General features: G+C 42.1%; 1 protein-coding gene across 3 annotated transcripts in view; it reads right to left on the minus strand.

Moving 5' to 3' along the window:
- LOC142374012 (myosin heavy chain, skeletal muscle) overlaps nt 1–18,970 on the minus strand; it is an 84,639-nt gene that overhangs the window by 7,944 nt on the left and 57,725 nt on the right. For all 3 annotated transcript variants that reach the window (XM_075457502.1, XM_075457501.1, XM_075457503.1), the window contains 11 exons: nt 16,489–16,545; nt 12,019–12,105; nt 11,633–11,878; nt 11,405–11,522; nt 10,071–10,198; nt 9,786–9,982; nt 9,413–9,545; nt 9,120–9,336; nt 8,230–8,366; nt 5,555–5,658; nt 37–229 (listed from right to left, as the gene is read on the minus strand). In XM_075457502.1, coding sequence (XP_075313617.1) covers nt 37–229; nt 5,555–5,658; nt 8,230–8,366; nt 9,120–9,336; nt 9,413–9,545; nt 9,786–9,982; nt 10,071–10,198; nt 11,405–11,522; nt 11,633–11,878; nt 12,019–12,105; nt 16,489–16,545 — 1,617 coding nt within the window. The remainder of the gene's footprint in view (nt 1–36; nt 230–5,554; nt 5,659–8,229; nt 8,367–9,119; nt 9,337–9,412; nt 9,546–9,785; nt 9,983–10,070; nt 10,199–11,404; nt 11,523–11,632; nt 11,879–12,018; nt 12,106–16,488; nt 16,546–18,970) is intronic.

Genomic DNA, 18,970 nt, shown 5'->3' on the forward strand with positions numbered 1-18,970 from the left:
AGGGAGCCACATACTGTCCGGGCGCTCCGAGCAGACCTTAATCTGCTGCTGCATTTTCTTGCTGTTCTTGCCGAGCTCTGCGTTGCTCTTGGTGAGGAGGTCCACCTGCAACTCCAGCTCGTTGACGTCGGCCTCCAGCTTCTTCTTCAGTTTCAGTCCCTCTGCTTTCCCTTTTACCTCCACATCCAGACTGGCCTGCACGGACTCTAACGCCCTCTGGTGGCTTTTTCTGAGAGAGGGAGAGGGTAATAACACAGTTGGTCTGAGAGTACCTCTCACTACTGACAGTAATGTGGGGTCAAAAAGAAGAAACAGTTCCAGTCTTACCTCTAAAGATTATGAACAGTGAGTTTGTTGAAGGATAGCATGAAAAGCAATTACAGTTAAAAAGTATTAGACAACCACATCTTAGCATTTTTTACACTCTTATTTTTAGCAAGACTTATAAATCTGTTACAGATTTAAAATTAGATGTACCACGTCCTATTTGTGAAGAGGGAGAGGAGCCTTAAGGCAAATGTTGGCCATGAATTTTAGTCAGTGACTGAAAGAACAAGATCACAAATACCCAGAGGTGGGTAGTAACGAGTTACATTTACTCCGTTACATTTACTTGAATATGTTTTTGAAAAAAATGTTCTTCTTGGAGTAGTTTTAAATCTCTATACTTTTTACTTTTACTTGAGTAGATTTGTGCAGAAGAAACTGTCCTCTTACTCCGCTACATTAGGCTACAATGAGCTGGTTACTTTTCTTCTTACCTCTTTGGTATTCTACGCCTCATTATTTTTATCCCCCCGCGTACGCCTCATTTTAATGTTTTATTCTGACAGAGAGAGACTTCCTCCAAAGGCTCTACCACCTGACTGTGTTCCACCAATCATACGTAGCCGTGCAGTCTCGTCACGTGACCATACTCGATCTCAGCGGCGGGACGGGTTAGCTTTAGCATTAGCAGTTGTAGCAAACAAAGAAAGAAACAGATGAAAAATGTCAGAACCAACGGTGGGAAATGAAGACGCAGACGAGGCCTCATACTGAAAGCATGTTTACCTTACAAAGAGTGAGAAACAGCAGCTACATTATGTGTCTTCTGTGTCAACCAAAACAAACGCACATTTCAGCAGAAACTCAACATCTAACTTGAGGAAACATGTAGCAGTAAGTTTCCTAAATTCGTTTTTTCCCCAATGGATAGGTCAATGTTTGTTTTTTAGGTTACATATGGGTTACATATGTTTTAAACATTTCCTAAGTCTCTTATTTTTTGTTGAAGTTCTGGAATTTACCTGGATTATTTTAATGTAAGCTATTTTGTAATTAATTGATTTATTTTAATTTATTTTATCAATTGGATGAACTCTAATTTGCCTAAAGATGATTATTTAGTATTTTTGTCTGTCTGATTGAATGCTTGTGTTAACAAATAAATCAGACGTTACTCAACAGTTACTCAGTACTCAGTAGTTACTCAGTGGTTTTTTCAGCAAGAACTTTTTTACCCAAGTAATTATTTGGATGACTACTTTTTACTTTTACTTGAGTCATATTATTCTGAAGTAACCGTACTTTTACTTGAGTACAATTTTTGGCTGCTCTACTAGTCTAGTCTTAAGAGGGGGTCCACGCGCACCCCCTGTAATTGTTGTTGAAACCCATTTTTTTAGACTCCTTAATATGTCTAGTTAACAAAAAAAGATGATAGCATTGCTGCAAATTGTCCCATGACTGTTTTTCAGAGCTGTTTTTAGAACCTGTGCAATAGCGAGAATTACAATTAAGAAATTTAACAATTCATATAACTTTTCAACCAGACATGATATAAAGACAAATGAGACCACTTTTTCATATAAATACAACATGGGGAATTGATTAGAAGTGTTAATTTATTGATAGAAACGCATTTTGACAACTTTAAGGCTTAATTTATCTAAAAAAAACACATTTTCTACAAATCCGAACAGGAAACTGTGCATAAATGTTGCAAAGTTGAATGCAAATGCAACTATTTGTAACTGAAATCATTCATTGACTTCAGGTGATCACTAAACACATTGCCATTGAACCTAGTCTACCAATGAAACATACCTAAGCCTTTTTAATGACATCATTCATGGTCACTGCAAATGCTAATTAGTTAAATTGTGTTGGAGCCACACCATGGAACCATACAGCATACAATCAGATCTTGAAATCATACACATTCAAAACATTTTGACAGACAACTAACACACACACACACACACACGTCCACACACGCACAAACACACACACGCGCACACACAACCTAGTTAACCTCTCCAGTAAGACAATGGACATTACTACACTTGTGCTGTAATGTCAAACTGGAGGGTCAAGTGAAAGCTTAAAAGCTTGAAACAATAATGAAAATGTTCACAATAGATGTTTCCACAATGTCCAAGCAAATAATAATGCCAACACTCCACAAAATCTCCACAGTTCAGTGTTGAGTGTCAGCCTGTGGTTGTTGAGTTGCATTAATACTGTAGGTCTTTTTTGGCAGTTACAGTCTAGAACAGGGGTGCCCAACCTTTTTTTAACCAAGATCTACTTTTGAAGTTGATGGCATGCCGAAATCTACCAAGTCAAACAGAAGGGCCGGGCAATAACAAGTAACAAGGAACCCAAATTGCAGTTCAAATGTAGTTGTTTTTTATTTGCACTGTGGAGAACAAGCAGTAAATCCTACAAACTTGATCAATGTGTCAAAAAAGGTTGTAACATGTGATGGGTTTTTTGCAAAGACAAACAAAGCAGCTATGTTTAATTTTCTCTTAGAGGATTGTGATCAAGATGTGGCCTATCCTAAAGATGCAATGTACATCCAGGATGGCATGGCACTACTGCATGCTCTCACAAACATTCCCCATACATTTGGCCAAATCTGTCTGCAAATTCTTGATATCATGTGCTTCAAGAAGAACTTCATTTTTTCAACTGATTGCTACGAACCAGATTCCATCAAGGCACAGGAGAGGGCAAGGCGGGGTTTATCTGAGAAGTTCATATTGGATGGACCAGCTACCAGAAAACCCATTGATTTTAAGCTTTTCTTGGCCAATGAGGAAAATAAACTTCAACTATGCAGACTGCTTCTGAAAGTATGGGGTAGCAAGGAGGCATCACCCAGTTTAGAGAAATGTGAGACAGCAATCATTTGTGTTGAGGGGAAAGCCTACCATTTGATGAACAGTGAGAATGAGCAAGTAAGTGAACAAACAATACCATCTCCTAAATACAATAGATAGAGTATAGTGTTATTGATATTTACAAAGCCATTTATATTGATATACATTTTCCTCATGATTTTAGATCCAGATGAAGGAGATTCACTCCTTGAGGTCAAACCAGGAAGAAACAGATACAAGGGTAGTGCTCTACCTTCACCATGCAGCAGCTCAGGGCTTTACATCAGCAGTTGTAAGGACACCCGACTCTGACATCTTTTTTATCCTTCTGCACCACTCTCATTCAATTAGCCTGACCATCTTCTTAGACATTGGCACAGGGAAGCAGCGAAAGCTTGTGAACATAACTGAACTTGCCACAGACCTTGGTAGGGACTACTGCAGTACTCTTCTGGGATACTATGTGTTTTCTGGGGAGGATTGTACGAGTGCATTTAAAGGCAAAGGCAAGGTGGCTCCCCTTAAAAAGCTGCAAAAAAACCCAAAGTTCCAGGCTGCTTTCAGGTGGGTAGAACAGTTCATCACTGTACAGTATGTTGTTATTTTGTCCAATCTTGTTTGTGGTGATAAACTAATACGCATATGATTTTATCTGGTACCCATTTAGGCAACTTGGGGAAGACTGGACTTTTCCAGTCAAAGTCCTGCAGGAACTTGAGCATTTTAAATGTGTCATGTATGGGCACGCCAGAGAAACAGTGAATGCAGTGAGAGTTAAGATGCTCCAACAAATGGTGGGTGATGATGAGAAACTGACAGTCAAATCAAAGGTTGACCTGTCACGCATTCCACCCTGCCAGGATTCTTTAATCCCACACATACAACGGGCTAATCATAGGGTGGCATGCTATAAGAGGGCATATGATGCCATTATCGAAAAGCCAAAGCCCTATGATGATCAACAAGGATGGCAGAAAACAGAGGATGGGCTATTGCAACCAGTATGGTCACTTGGGCCAGTTTTGCCTCCCTCGATGACTGATCTACTGGAAACAGGCTGGTCTAGTGACAGTGAAGATGAGGATGCAGTAGATTATGTAGATATGTTAGAATACCTTGATAATTAGTGGAAATGGAAATGTGTTAAGCCAGCCTCAGTCTGAAGTCAAGGAATAGATTCAGTCACAAATACTTGCATTGACAATCACATGGATTTTGTGGAATTTCTTTTTTGTTTTTTTGGATAATTTAGGCCTGTAAGATGTCAAAATGTGTTTATATCAATAAATTAACCAAAGATGTCAAAATGGTTTGAATGTGTATGATTTCAAGATCTGATTGTATGCTGTATGGTTCCATGGTATGGCTCCAACATAATTGAACTAATTAGCATTTGCAGTGACCATGAATCATGTCATTAAAAAGGCTTAGGTATGTTTCATTGGTAGACTAGGTTCAATGGCAATGTGTTTAGTGATCAAAATAGTTACATTTGCATTCAACTTTGCAACATTTATGCACAGTTTCCTGTTCGGATTTGTAGAAAATGTGTTTTTTTTAGATAAATTAAGCCTTAAAGTTGTCAAAATGTGTTTCTATCAACAAATTAACACTTCTAATCAATTCCCCATGTTGTATTTATATGAAAAAGTGGTCTCATTTGTCTTTATATCATGTCTGGTTGAAAAGTTATATGAATTGTTAAATTTCTTAATTGTAATTCTCGCTATTGCACAGGTTCTAAAAACAGCTCTGAAAAACAGTCATGGGACAATTTGCAGCAATGCTATCATCTTTTTTTGTTAACTAGACATATTAAGGAGTCTAAAAAAATGGGTTTCAACAACAATTACAGGGGGTGCGCGTGGACCCCCTCTTATGACTAGACTATACCCACTTCTGCAAATACGTAAGCAGCTGAAATAGTCTTTTTCCCTTTTGGCTAACCAAAGAAGTTTGGAAAAGTGGGAGAAGCTCAAAGTATCCGAGTAGTAAGTTAAGATGTCGAACGACGTTGGAACGAAGATGGACTGGTAAATTGAAAGCTTTGCCTTTCGGCTCAGCCCAATCCCTTTCTTCATCTCTCGCTCACACTTGTCATCACTAGTGAACAATATCCCTAGATACTTAAACTCCTCCACTTGAAACAAGGACCCATCTGCCACTCAGACAGGAGCACTGCACTCTTTTTTCATCATGTTGTGTCAGAGGCAAAGCTTGATCTCTTTTCAAGTTTTTTAACCTTGACACCAGTTATATATTCCAGCGTCGGGTATAACTGTGTGTCCACAAGATCTACTATCTACTACAAGATCTAAATCTACTATAGGACTATAGGATGGTAGATTGTCCTGAAGATAAGCTAAATTAAGAGATATATGAAAGAAGAGTGGAAGCCGAGTTACCTTGCAGCTTCAATCTCTTCCTCCTTCTCTTGAAGTCTGCGCTCCAGGTCACCTTTAGCCTGAGACAACTCCAGCTGCAGCCTCAGCAGCTTGGTCTCCTCAGCCTGGAAAAAACACAAGAAAAGAAGATATTAAAAGAAAAAGACAAGGAAAATGTGGGTGTTAGTAAATAGTAGGGCTGGGCGAGTTAACTCGTTATTATCGCGTTAACTCGCTGATTATTTAAGGCCGATAAATATTTTATCTCGCATTTACGCCATTTTTATTTATTTTTTATTATTTTTTGGGGCTTTTGTGCCTTTAATGGATAGGAAAGTTCAGAGAGACAGGAAGCAGGGACAGAGAGAGGGGGAACAACATACAGCACAGGGCCGTCCGATGCAGGACTCGAACCAGCTGCAGCGAGGACTATAGCCTCTGTACATGGGGCGCCTGCTCAACCCACTACGCCACCGACCACCCTTGTTTTATTATTTATTTTATTATTGTAAAAGTCTGCTGCTCACAGGCTTTTATTTTGTAAAAGTCTGTTGCTTACAGGCTTTTATTTTATAAAAGTGTTGCTGTCTGCTGCGGAACCGGAAAAGAAAGTAATCGGCGGATCCACCAAACATGGAGAAGGGTACGGAACTTTTACTCGGCCATTTTCATTTTAAAGTTCTTCCAGACGGCGGAGTCGACAGAACCAAAGTCATCTGTAAACACTGCCAAGTTGAATTGTCTTCTCAGCGTAGTAGTTCCAGTCTAAAATATCACTTAAAGGCAAAACACACAACTGATAGCAGCAAGTCATTCAAGGAAACAGACAGTGGAGCGAGGCTTCTACATAAAAACTACAGAAAGATGCTGATGTTAAAAGTGTGTTTGCACAACAAATGTTGGCACTTTCATTCATATAGTAGTACATTTAAAATAAAACTAAATTAGGCCCTCCAGAAAAACGCGATTTTGCGATCGCTGATTTCATTGCAAAATCAGCAAAATACCGCTGATTTATGCGGGGGTCAATATTTTTCAAAAAAGCCGCATATTCACCGCAATAATCACATTTTCCACGCAAAATATGCAGGACTCGCTTGATTTCACAATCTCCGCACTTTTCTGCATAAAGTTGGGAAGAGAAAAAAAATGTCGAAAATTAACGAGAGACAAAATGAAAAAAGCTAATCGATCTCACCTACCGACGCACATTACTGCCAAAGACCGGGCAAACCAGTACCCCGATGTCTTGCCCAAAAGCGGGGGGAAACTATTCTGCACCCCGTGCAACTGTGTGTTGGAGCATAAAAGAAAATCGTCAGTGACGTACCACTTTACCAGCGCGAAACATTTGAAAATGCTTTCTGCAGCTGCGGAAAGGAAAGCCAAAGCCAGACAGCTGACGTTCACCGAGGCATCAACCTCCAAAACCATTGCGAGGGCTACCAGAAACGAGGTGAGTAGCGTACAAGCTTGAAATTGGCCAAATAAAGAATAAATGAAACAGAATGAGACCGAGAAGTGTGTGTGTGTGCACGCGCGTGTGTATGTATTGTGAAACTGCTCAAGTTGTTAAAATAAAAAAACCTTCTGTGAAGTAACTTGGTTCCAGTAGGCTATGCTTGTTTATCATAGGAGCTCTTTAAAATGACTCTTTTTCATTCAGTAGCAGCATATTTTGCAACTTTGCATAATTCACAACTTTTTGCATAATTCGCAAGTTCCGCAACTTCTCGTAATTTCACGGCATAAAATCATTAAAAAACCTGCATATTCAATCGCAAAATCCAGGATTTTAGCCCGCGTTTTTCTGGAGGATCTACTAAATGCTAAAAGCTATACACTACTTTTGAAATCATTTTTGGATTCTGAGTACAAATGCGATTAATCACGATTAATCAGGGAAATCATGTGATTAATTAGATTAAAAATTTTAATCGTTGCCCAGCCCTATATGATATACTGCACCCATCAGTGGCGTTTCTAGCTTGAAATTTCTGGTGGGGCAGAATAGTGCATGTTTTGAGGCGCTAGCAGTTAGCCACGTCTTTCTGTTGAACCACTCCGTCTTGAAAGTTCGAGTTGTTTTATCACCAGGCTGAAGCAGGACCAAGTTGTCTGGTCTGTGTGCCCCCAAACGTTTAATTTCTAATTTCTCCCCCATGGACAATTTACTAAATTGCACCCTCAACAAGTAGTCTACATTATTCATTTTAAAACACTTCCAAACGAGTAATGGCTAGCAGTAATGTCACAGTCTATCTCTCTATCTGATTATGAGCTGTGTGTTTTTTTGTTCTTGGTCACGTGATTAGGGTACAGGTACGGTTCTGGTTCTGGTGTTGCTGGGCAGAATTCAAGGGGCGCAAATAGAAGTGCCCCATCTCCCAATGTTAATTATGGGATGTATCATCACATTCACATGTTGTTTCCATGGCAACAGTCTTAAACTCACCAGAAGGGGAGGGACTATCGGAGAGCAGCGTCTCACGGAGCAAACACACAGAAACGAACACACACGTCACTCCAAAACAGAAATACAATGGTTGTGATTCACATTTATTCGTCCCTGCACCTCAGCGCCGTCTAGATGTGGGTGGGGCAGTGCCCCATGTGCCCTTAATGTAGAAACGCCACTGGCACCCATAAAGCAGAATGGAATGCACAGTGTTCATCGTTGAAGTGAAGCTGTGTACCTCCAAAGCTGCCTCAGATTCCTCCAGTGAGGCCTGTAGCTCTTCTCTCTCCATCTCAATCTTCTTTTTTGCTTTCTGGAGTTCATGGACACTTTTACCTCCGTCTGACAGTTGGTCTGTAAGGTCGGCTATTTCCTCTGTGGGACAAAGAATATCCCGCTAGCATGGTCACTATTAGCTAATGTGCTATTATGAAAGTTTCACATATGCCAATTCTTTTTAAAAATTAATAAGTGTCATGCAAACTCTTAAAAAAAAGTGAAAATTTGTCAGGTCATGAGGGAGTGAGCTTGATATGTGCCAGTTGCTGCTATTTGTAGGCTAAGCAGAGCGCCATAAAATGACGTTATCTAAGCTATCATTTTATGCCACATAAATAACAGAATAGTGTAGTGGAACCTAATGACTGATAATATAATTCACCCTTTTGGGATGTTGGTGCACAATATTACTTTTTACTTGTATGATAGTGGGCTGAGGGTTACTGTCCCTTTAAGGGACTGCGAAGAGAGCTGGTCGCTGGGGGTTAAAATTCATGCAATCACGTGTAGTGTGAGTCTGATTGTTCAGGTGTGTTTTTTGAGTCTTGATCTTTTTCACTGCACAGAAAAAGAAAAGCCAAAGGCAGCAAAACATTTTCTTTTTGACAACCTCCACAATAGCTACTACTGAATCAAAATGGAGAGAAAATAGATAAACTGCTTTCTTTTCCTCTGATCTTGCTAACTGCTAACTATCCCAACTAACCTATAATAGAAGCCTTTACTACAGCTGTAGAGTCTGGGCCCGGGGTTTATTGGTATAACATTTGACAATGAAATACTAAATAAAAAGTACAAATGATTCAAGTATAAAAGCTGTAGCATCCCTCCCCATGAGCACAGCCATACCCTGGTAGGCCTTGTTCTCCCTGCGCAGAGCCTCCAGTTGCTCCAGTGACTCCTCGTGAGCTGTCTTGAGCTTGAATAGCTCACCGCCATGTTGCCTACTCTCCTTCTGGCAGCCCTCCACCTCGGCCACCAGCTCCTCACACTTCTGCTTCCAGTCTCCGAGCTGCTTCTCCAAAACCCGCTGCTTCTTATCCAGGGCCTGACCACAGCTGCTGGCCTGAAGCAAGTGACATGCTGTGACTGCAGTAACAACCTTTACGGCTGGGCATTTTCCAAGCTTTCTCCCTCCCTACCTTCTCCAGGTCCATGCAGAGCTCCTCCACCTCTCCGTGCAGCCTCTGCTTGGTTTTTTCCAGTGAGGAGCATTTGGCCTGGGTGGCCTCCACAGACTCCTCTGCCTCCTGAAGCCTGGCTGCCAGCTTTTTCCTGTGACACACACACACACACACGCACGCACGCACGCACGCACACACACACACACACACACACACACACACACACACACACACACACACACACACACACGCACACACACACACACGCACACACACACACACACACACACACACACACACATCAAAAGGATGTCATACTTCCCATAATCTTTTTTATGCATTGCATCATGTCAAATGAGACACACAGCCTTGCAGTATCAGCGCTCCGTACTTGGTCTCCTCCAGCTCGTCTGCATGTTGGATGGCTTCGGACTCGTGTTTGGCCCTCCAGTGCGTCACCTCGCTGTTGAGCTTGGAAACAAGGCGCTGCATCTCCTGCTTGCTCTCCTGCTCCTCCTCCAGCTGCTCCCTCAGCACCTCGCACTCCTGCCGCACCGAGCTCAGACTGCTGCTGATAGCTTGCTTAGACTGGAGCCGACACCACAGACACACAAAAGTGAAAAAAGTGAGAAAAAAGCGTCCGGATGGCTTTCCGTTTCATATTTGAAACACCAACCTTGACCTCCTCATCCAGCTGTTTCTTCAGCTCCTCCGCTTGGGATTGGAGCAGAGTCTTGGAGCGGGTGAGCTGGCTGGATCTGCTCTCTGCCTCCTCCATCTGTCGACTCACGTCTGCGTTATCAGCTGACATGACGGGGTACACAGGAGCACTGATTAATACTGTAGCACTGTGGCATTCAGCGGTACCGAAGCAAACATACAATACGATCACTGAGTTAGAAAAGGTCACCAGAACAGATGTGGATTAGGACATGTACATAGATAAGTGGTAAGACTCATTTTAGCATCTTCCATTGTTTCTGTAAAGAATGGATGTATATAGTGTCTCAGCTCGAAAAAAAAATGCTTTGACAGAAATCTGTGGTGAAAAGATGTGATAAAGTTTCATTATGGAACATACATGAATAGGCTGCAGGAAGTGTCATGAACATGGGGTTTGGCGCCATGTTTTTAGTTCTTAGCTTTGTGTTTTATCATGTTTTAGTTTCTCATGCCTTGGTGTTTAGTCTTTAGTTTTCTAGCTCATGTTTAGTTTTTCTTTTGCCATTGTTTTCCCCACAGTTTCTCTTTCCTCAGTCACCATGTTCAGGTCATTAGTTTCACTCACGTCACCTGCACTCGTTCACTCATCAGTCCCCACAGTACTTAGGTTCCCTGTTTTCTCTCGGTCATTGTGATATCCTTGCGCCTTGCACATTCACCCTTCACCCGCCACGCCACGCCTTTTGTTTTTTCCAAGTCATGTTCTTTGTTTTGTCTTAGTCATGTTTTGTTTTCATAGTCATTGTGTCCTTACATCGCAAACCATCGCAACATAACAGTAAGGGATAAACTCGAGACTTTTAAAAGCCTCATTTGAAAAAGAGAGTACACCCCCTCTCAGTACCAATCTTTTTTATAGCAGGACTTAACTGAAAACCAATACTAATAACGCCCCATGATTAAGTTGTATGTAGAACCTGCTTTAGCAGTTCTAACTTGATGCTATCAGTCACTTAAACTGTTGTGGAGGAATTTGGGTCCACTGTTCAACACACTGTTGCTTCAGTTCGTTGAGGTTTGTGGACATCGTTCTCTTTAAGATCCCATCACATCATCAAAATATGCTTTTGAAATTGGGTTATTATCAAATTTATCTTAAAAAAACAACACGAGACACCTAACCTGGATGTCAGGTTTTAGAGACTTGAACCGCTTCTAACTTCTCAGATTTAGAAGCGAGTCTTTTGGCCTTTAAAGCAGACAGTTTTCCAGTCGAGAAAGACATCATCACAGTAAGAAATGAACTGCCTTTAGAGAAAAAAAGATACGAAGGACACGTGAGCGAACCTGTGAGTCTGTTCTTGGCCACGCTGAGCTCAGTCAGCGTCCTCTGCAGCTCATCTCCTCTCCTGTTGGCCTCAATCAGCTGCTCCTCCAGTTTCTTCATCTGGCTTTCTGATGACATCTGCAGCACAACACATCCACACACACAAGTATAAGCACACTCTCACAAGGTAGTAACTTAAGCAACTTAAGCCTATAACATATCTGGCTTCTTAAAAAAATCTTTCTTACCTTGGCTTTCTGCAGACTGTCCAGTGACGCAGCCAGGTCATCCACCTCCATCCTCAGGTTCTGCTTCTCTTTCTCCAGTTTGGCTCTGGTCCGCTGCAGAGCCTCATACTGCTCGCTCAGATCCGCCACGACGTCGCCGTGCCGCTTCCTCAAAGACGCAGCCAGCGCCTCGGACTGGACGGAGGACTCCTCCAGGTCCCGTCTCAGACGCTGGAGCTCGGCCTCTCGCTTCTTGTTCACCTCCATCTGTTCATCACACAGAGGCTGTCTTGTAAAAGTGGGCAACGCTCATTGCAATTCAGGATTTTTCCACATGACGTACTGGAAGCCTATCTAGTTGTGAGTTGAAAAGGTATTTTCAGGAAAGCCCTCCAACGGTTCCGTACCTGTGAAGCTGTGACCCCTCCTGCTTCCTCGAGCCGGTCTGTGAGATCATCCAGTTCTCTGGTGAGATCTGCTCTCTGCTTTTCCACCTGACGAACACACCACAGTTAAACGGTGGCATGGCAAGACTATAAATGCACAACCTAATACTTAATGAGTGGACGATCTGCTCCAAATCAGTGTCACAGAATAGATTTTAAAAACCCTGCTGATGGTTTACAAATCCCAGAACGGTTTAGGGCCAAAATACATCTGTGATATGTTCAGAGAATATAAAGCCAGCAGAGCTCTTAGATCCAAGGACTCAGGCCAGCTGGTCCAGTCCAGAGTCCAGACTAAACATGGAGAAGCAGCATTTAGCTGTTCTGCTGCAAACAAGTGGAACAAACTGCCAGTGGAGATTAAACTTTCACCAAATGGAGACTTTTTTAAATCCAGGTTAAAAACATTTGTGTTCTCATGTGTCTATGCATGAAATCTGCACGATATCTTTGAACTTATCCAGACTGTTGCTTGTTTTTAAATTCATTTAAATTATTTTATTTGTTTCTCTTTATATTCTTTTATGTATTTTAATGCTTCTTCCACTCCCTGCTCCCAAAAACTCCAATGCTTTTATTTTATGTAAAGCACTTTGAATTGTTTGTACATGAAATGTGCTACAAATAAATTTGATTTGATTTGATAAGACCGTAGTAGGCCTTCATCAAGTTTGACCCTAAAAGAGTCCCGCCGGACAGGACAGGATATTTAACCTGCAGGGAACCAGCATGATTGACAGCCCACAAAAGGAAATGCTTTTTCCTGAGGTCAAAGGTTAGTAGACTGGTATCCAGTCAGATCAATGCAGGGGGTAAGCTGCTGTCACACAGTCCAAATATTATCTTCGAGCTCCTGTTTCCCCGGCATGTTTGCCCATACTCTTCTAATTAGTGGACATCCCACAGGGAGAAGCCACGTTGCTTTTCGATCAGCTTTTTGATACGATGCTGGACTTTGATCCACAGATCACTACACAGAAGATTTAGCAAACCAACTCCTGTACGAGGTAATGTTGAGATATCAGGATGGTGAAGGCGTTAAAAGTTTAATTTTGGCCACACGGGGGCAGTGTAGCAAGCTGTGAACCCAACGTGACAGAATCAACATGTCATGACTGACAGGCTGAACAGCCCCAGACATGGCACAACACATTTATTTAATCTGGTGTGTCTCTGGTCACCCAATAAAAAGGAAGACCAGCATTCATTTTTGCTCTCTTTTGTTCTCCAGCAGCAACTGAAAAATGTGTTTATTTAGCAGGTAAAGCTTCCCATATGTGTCACAGCTACTGTGGTTACCAATGACTGGTACAGGAGTCCACAGTAAATGAGATATCATATAGGTCTGTCCCGTCCTTTCTGTAAGCCCATCTTCAGGTGTGCAACAGTATGGCTCACTAATTCTTTTTTGAGAAATGCATAGACGTTCCTTGAAAAGATGCCGTCTTGGATCTCTGTAATTCTCTGCATTAATGCTGCCTTCACAGAAGCCTGAATGAGCTGTGACACGACCCCATTCCATCACAGGGCCTGGCTTTTTGGACTTGTTCCTGATAACAGTTGAGATGGTCCATTTTGTCCATAATATTATCTGGAACACTGATCCATCCCAGATGCCTCTGAGCCCAGAGAAGTTGACGCCCCTCTGGACAAGATCAGCATGTGGCTTCTTTTTTGCACAGTAGAGTTTGACGTGGCATTTGTGAATGTACCTCTGTATTGTTCATATGGTATACAATGAAATGAAAGTAAAAGTGAACGTAAGAATCGCTGCTTTTAAACAATACTACATCAAACATTACAGCACATTACAAACTTACATAAACAGAAATACTAAATCTTTGCAAATACTGTGAAGAAAAAAATGAAAAACGAAAAGAAGCAGCTGAAAACAGCCTCTCGGTGTTACAAAGCACACATGGAGAGAGTTTACAGCGCTGTCGTAAAAAGCACTTGTTATTTTTACGGTGTCTTACAGCTGGTTTAAAGAAAGCTGGAGATGTTGAGACTAGTCTGCAAAAAGTGGAGTCTTAGGCCTCCTCGATGGCAGCAATGAGCCACGGCCGTCTGCACACCTCAGGCGGAACCAGGGAAAACAGACGACTCGCACCGGGGGCCTCCTCATTCAGCCCCCCCCCCCCCCCCAACAACACCTCCGGCTGAATCTCCAAAAAAGCTCCGTCCCACCTGCCCCGTGGAGCTCCGCCCTCTGTGTCCACAGCCTGCTTCTGAGCGCAGGGTTAATGCCCAACACTCGGCTCACTCATCGCTCTCCTCCTCACTGCCGCGCGACACCACCGACTCCCAGTCACACACTAACAGAAAGTGAGCGCTCCCCGAGAGTCCTGAAGATTCATCTTCTTTTGCACAAGACCGTGAAGGAGGTCGAGTTTGTCTCTGTGCATACATGCCAAGGTGTGTTTGCACAAGTGCTTTTCGATTATTCACCCCCCCTCAACACCCAGGATCTAATCTGTTAAAGATTAAAACCCAGTTCCTTATAATTTCAAAAAAAACTACAATAAAACAAAAGTTGAACTAAATACAATACAGTACTGTGCAAACGAGTTGAGCAAACCCAGTTCAAATGATTGGACAGCCGTAAAATCGTCACTGGTGCTGGATGTATTAGTTGTAAAGATTACAAGCTGGTTGAGTGCCGTTACGTGCGTGTGCTCCTCAATGAGTTCCCCACACTGATGCACACATAGAAAAGATGCGTGTGCGTCTGGCTGGTATTCCCGTTGGGAGAGGATCCAATGGAAAACAGTGCTGTCTGTCACCGTCTATCTTCTGATGCTATCTCTCTGAGTGTGACCTGAGGAGCTGAGCCTAACAATGGCAGGCCTGTCTGCAGCGGAGGTATGCTGTGTTTGAGCTGCTCTGAAGACGGAGGCTGTGGAGAAGATAAAGACCTGCGAGTCTCGGCCTGCCCCACACACCGCTCTGCGGCACTGCAGGCTGGAGGGGTCCCAGTTAGCATCATTAAGAATGCCACCCAGAATGGAGAGAAGGGTGCAAAACACGCCCTCAGGCCTGCTGTCACTCTATTCAACACTCAAGGTGAAATATGTAGCTGTGCATTTCTGCCTTTACCGACTGTAACATGGCAAATGCTGTGATGTCTTAAGAGGGGAGGCTTAAGTACAAACAAGCTTTAAGAGAGTCTTGTTTGAACCAACAAGTACTTGAAAGTGCCCATCTAGGTAGATTAGCTTTATATGAACCAGACATTCTGTTTTGCAAAAAAAAAAGCTTCTATAAGAGGACATCTTGGACACTTTGTTGTGGTGAAACAGACTGGGAAAAAAAGCCGCCTCTGGGGACAGGGCAAGGGGACAACAAAAAGACAGAGCACTACAAATTATTTGGTTCTTACCAAGAAAAAAAACCTTACATTTAGAAGTGCTAGATATTTTTTTTTGTTTTAAGAATTAATTTCTTATTTTAACTCTTCAACTCAACAGTATAATCTTATATCAAGCAAAACTTTACTTTTTTGTCTCAAACAGGCAGGGAATCATAAAATGAGACAATCAACACATAAAATAAGATGTGTTACGTTTCTCCTCCAAAGTCTCATCAATATAAATCTTGGTTTAAGATTCAATAACAAACTCAACATTGATTCAAGAGTCACACAGAAAATATCTGAAAACACACTTTATTCCTTGGATTTTAAGCATATGACAAATGTTTGTTCACAAAACTGCCTTTGTTAAATCTAGAAACAAGACTCCTACAATCTTAATTTAAGAAATCTTGCCAAGTCAAATTATCTTCAATTCAATTCAATTCATTTTTATTTATATAGCGCCAAATACAACAAATGTCATCTCAAGGCACTTAGATAGTAAGTCCAATTCAAGCCAATTGGAATTCAATTAATTAATAATAATCATCTTGCTGCATGGACAGATTTTTTCACTTGTTTTGAGTACCTTTTCCCTTAGTTTTAGTGTTTCTTTATCTTGTTTGAAGACCCCTATTTTTTGCAGTGAGGGTGCACTGATATGCGTGTGTGTAACGGACAGAGGGAGAGATCAGGAAAAATAAGGAACGAGAAAGAGGAAAGCTAATGTTGGAGCTCCCTGTGCACTCCTGGGGTTGCCCTGTATGTTAATCAGAAGCACCCGCCCCGGTTTATTATCACAGGTGCAGATAGTTTGGGATGACCAGAGGCACAGTACCGGCACACACGCCCCACCGGCTGCCAACACATCCGCAACCCTGTTTTTCTTTTCATTTCTTCTCTCTAAGTTTCTCCCCAGTCCACAAACTGTTGTCAACACCAAAGCAGGGAACGATCCCAGAGCTACTCAGCATATCTGCCCTGCAGCCTGACAGATATGAAGCTCAGCTGCTCTTTGTTGCATACGGGGTGAAAGAAGATGTTGCACACTCTCGTATATTTGGATAGGGAAACTGTACCTTTGCTCTCATGGCCCGCTCTGCTTCCAGCTCCTCCTCCAGCTCCTCAATTCGGGCCTACGGACAGAGATGGAAATGGATTTACATGAACAGTGCACTAAACTGTAAAAACCAACATGAACATTATGCTCTGCTTTCACAGCAACTGTTTCATTACGACTGTGAACAAATGTGGCGACACCTCCGCAGGCCGTTTGCTATTTCAGGGCAGCACTTATGTGTGGTTCGAGCCGTCTCACACACACACTCTGCTTTCTCTGGGGAGTCAGCTCGCCTCAGGCTATTTCCTCAGGTAGCAATTTAGAGAAAGAATGTCCTGCAGCGACGGTCATTATCTGCAGTCTGACCCAAGTCTGGGTGCGCTGTGTCCGGTCACACAGACCAAAAAACATCGGTGCCATTTTCATGACATTCAAGGAATTTGTGTTGTGTTTCCTGAATTTTTCTTGGCTTTTTTGGACCCTTGCTTGGAAGTCAGACTCAAATTGTTCTAAACGGACTCACAAAAATCGTAAAATCGCAATCTGGACAACAAGAAAACAAAATAAAAGAAAAACAATGATGTCACGCGTCCTTGTTTTACCACTCAGCCCTGCTCTTATTAGCCATCGGTGCAGTCGGTGACAGCACCGATGTGTGTATCAGAGACGCTGTGATAACATGGCAGTATCCATCACCCCAGGAGTGAGCAGGGGTTGATATTCTGTTGTCTGTGTTTTCAGGGTGGTGCTGTTGTCAGGTCAGAGAGCGTCTTATCTCTTTTCTGCAGCAGCTGTTTTGAGTCCAGTTCTACCTCATTTTGCATGCAACTGTTCAATTATACTTCTTATGTTAATAAGAAGGAGATTGGACCGAAAACAAAGTTTCAGTGCAATCTGTTGGTTTCCTTAGGTAGGAAATTGTTTTTGAATTGGCTCTATATGAACAAATTGGATTATTTTATGAATAATTATGATTACAATTAATTGAATTCCAATTGGCTTGATTATTTTATTATTACTTTATTATCTAAGTGCCTTGATATCATACAGACAGGGTTAATGGCTCAAAATGAAGAGAACTATAGAACAAAACAGAAAATGCATGCACTCATTCATTTATGTGAATGGAAGTATAAGACCAAAATAATTTGATTTAATTGGCACACATTCTGTATCAAAACATTTTGTTGTCATTTTAAGGAATTTAAAACACAGACAGTTAATGACAGGCAGCCTTGGGTGTTCCACGTAGAACACTGGTGGAACGGATCCTGGCTACTTGCTGGGTGGGGCTGTGCAGTTCATTTGCATGCGCTGTGAGACATGAAAAAGTTAGCATGCTACAGAAGATCGTAGCACAAGCTAGGTGGAGACAGTGCATGGTGTCTCTTGCTTTGAAGATGGCAGATCTGAGACGTTCTGTTTATGACTGTGATGGCATGAAATCAGATTCTGTAAACCTTGTGGAGACATTGCAGTCTCCCATCAAAATACCTAAGAAGACACAGGTCTGCAGTCTTCATTCTGTGCACGACGTAAACAAAGCAATTCTGACCAAAGTACTGCTGGGTTTAGCCACTTAACTAATCATGAAGATTGATGCTGTCCCAACCATTTATCAAGGAGATTGATAAGGAGGAGTTGGAGCAGCTGCGGCTTCGCTCTCACTGTCTCACTCAGCACAGTTTCATGGACAGCTGGCTTGAGCTATCATTACAGCTCGAGTCGGCCATCATCCTTGTGACAGTTTACACGCACAAGAGTGGAATCAAGTTATTGATTGTGTGAGAAAACAAGACATCCTGCTGCTTCTAACTTTCTCTGTGGGAGAACATCGTACTCGTAGGGTGCAGCTAAATTAACTGCACAGACGCCGTCTTTAAGTTACTTGAATGGTAATTTTGTCGGAAGATGTTGTGGTTATAACATCAGGACTTTATTAGAGCAGAGCGACAGTCTGGAAATGCTTTAAGCAACCATGGGTTGACACAAAGTCTTAATGGGCTGAGTTTCAATCCGAATGTCTGAGAGAGAGAGAGAGAGAGAGAGAGAGAGAGAGAGAGAGAGAGAGAGAGAGAGAGAGAGAGAGAGAGAGAGAGAGAGAAGCTTTTTAGGGAAAACTTCTTTTCCAAAAATATGGAACTTTGGAACATGTGCAGAACACCTAGGCTCATTTAAGTCTAGTTGAGCGTATACATGCATGAGTGATTTGAACCACATAATTAAGGTGTGGTTTAAGAAGCTTGGTTTCGTATGATTTTGGTCGGACACAATTATTCGGTTTTTTTCTAGTGTCATGTAAATGTGCTGACTGAGTTTCTACGCTTGGCACAGATTACTCCGCTCTGCTGAAAATAAAGTGAGTACAAGCGGGTGCTGCTGTGAAAAGCACAAGATTCTTGCGTTCAAAGATCTTTACTTTATTACGGTTTGGTCTTTACAGTAAGAGAGCAGCAGAGCTCGTTTTGCAAAGTTAAGGAGACTGCAGAACTGCATGAGCA

The sequence above is a fragment of the Odontesthes bonariensis genome, chromosome 23 (assembly GCF_027942865.1).
Source record: "Odontesthes bonariensis isolate fOdoBon6 chromosome 23, fOdoBon6.hap1, whole genome shotgun sequence".
NCBI lineage: Eukaryota > Metazoa > Chordata > Actinopteri > Atheriniformes > Atherinopsidae > Odontesthes > Odontesthes bonariensis.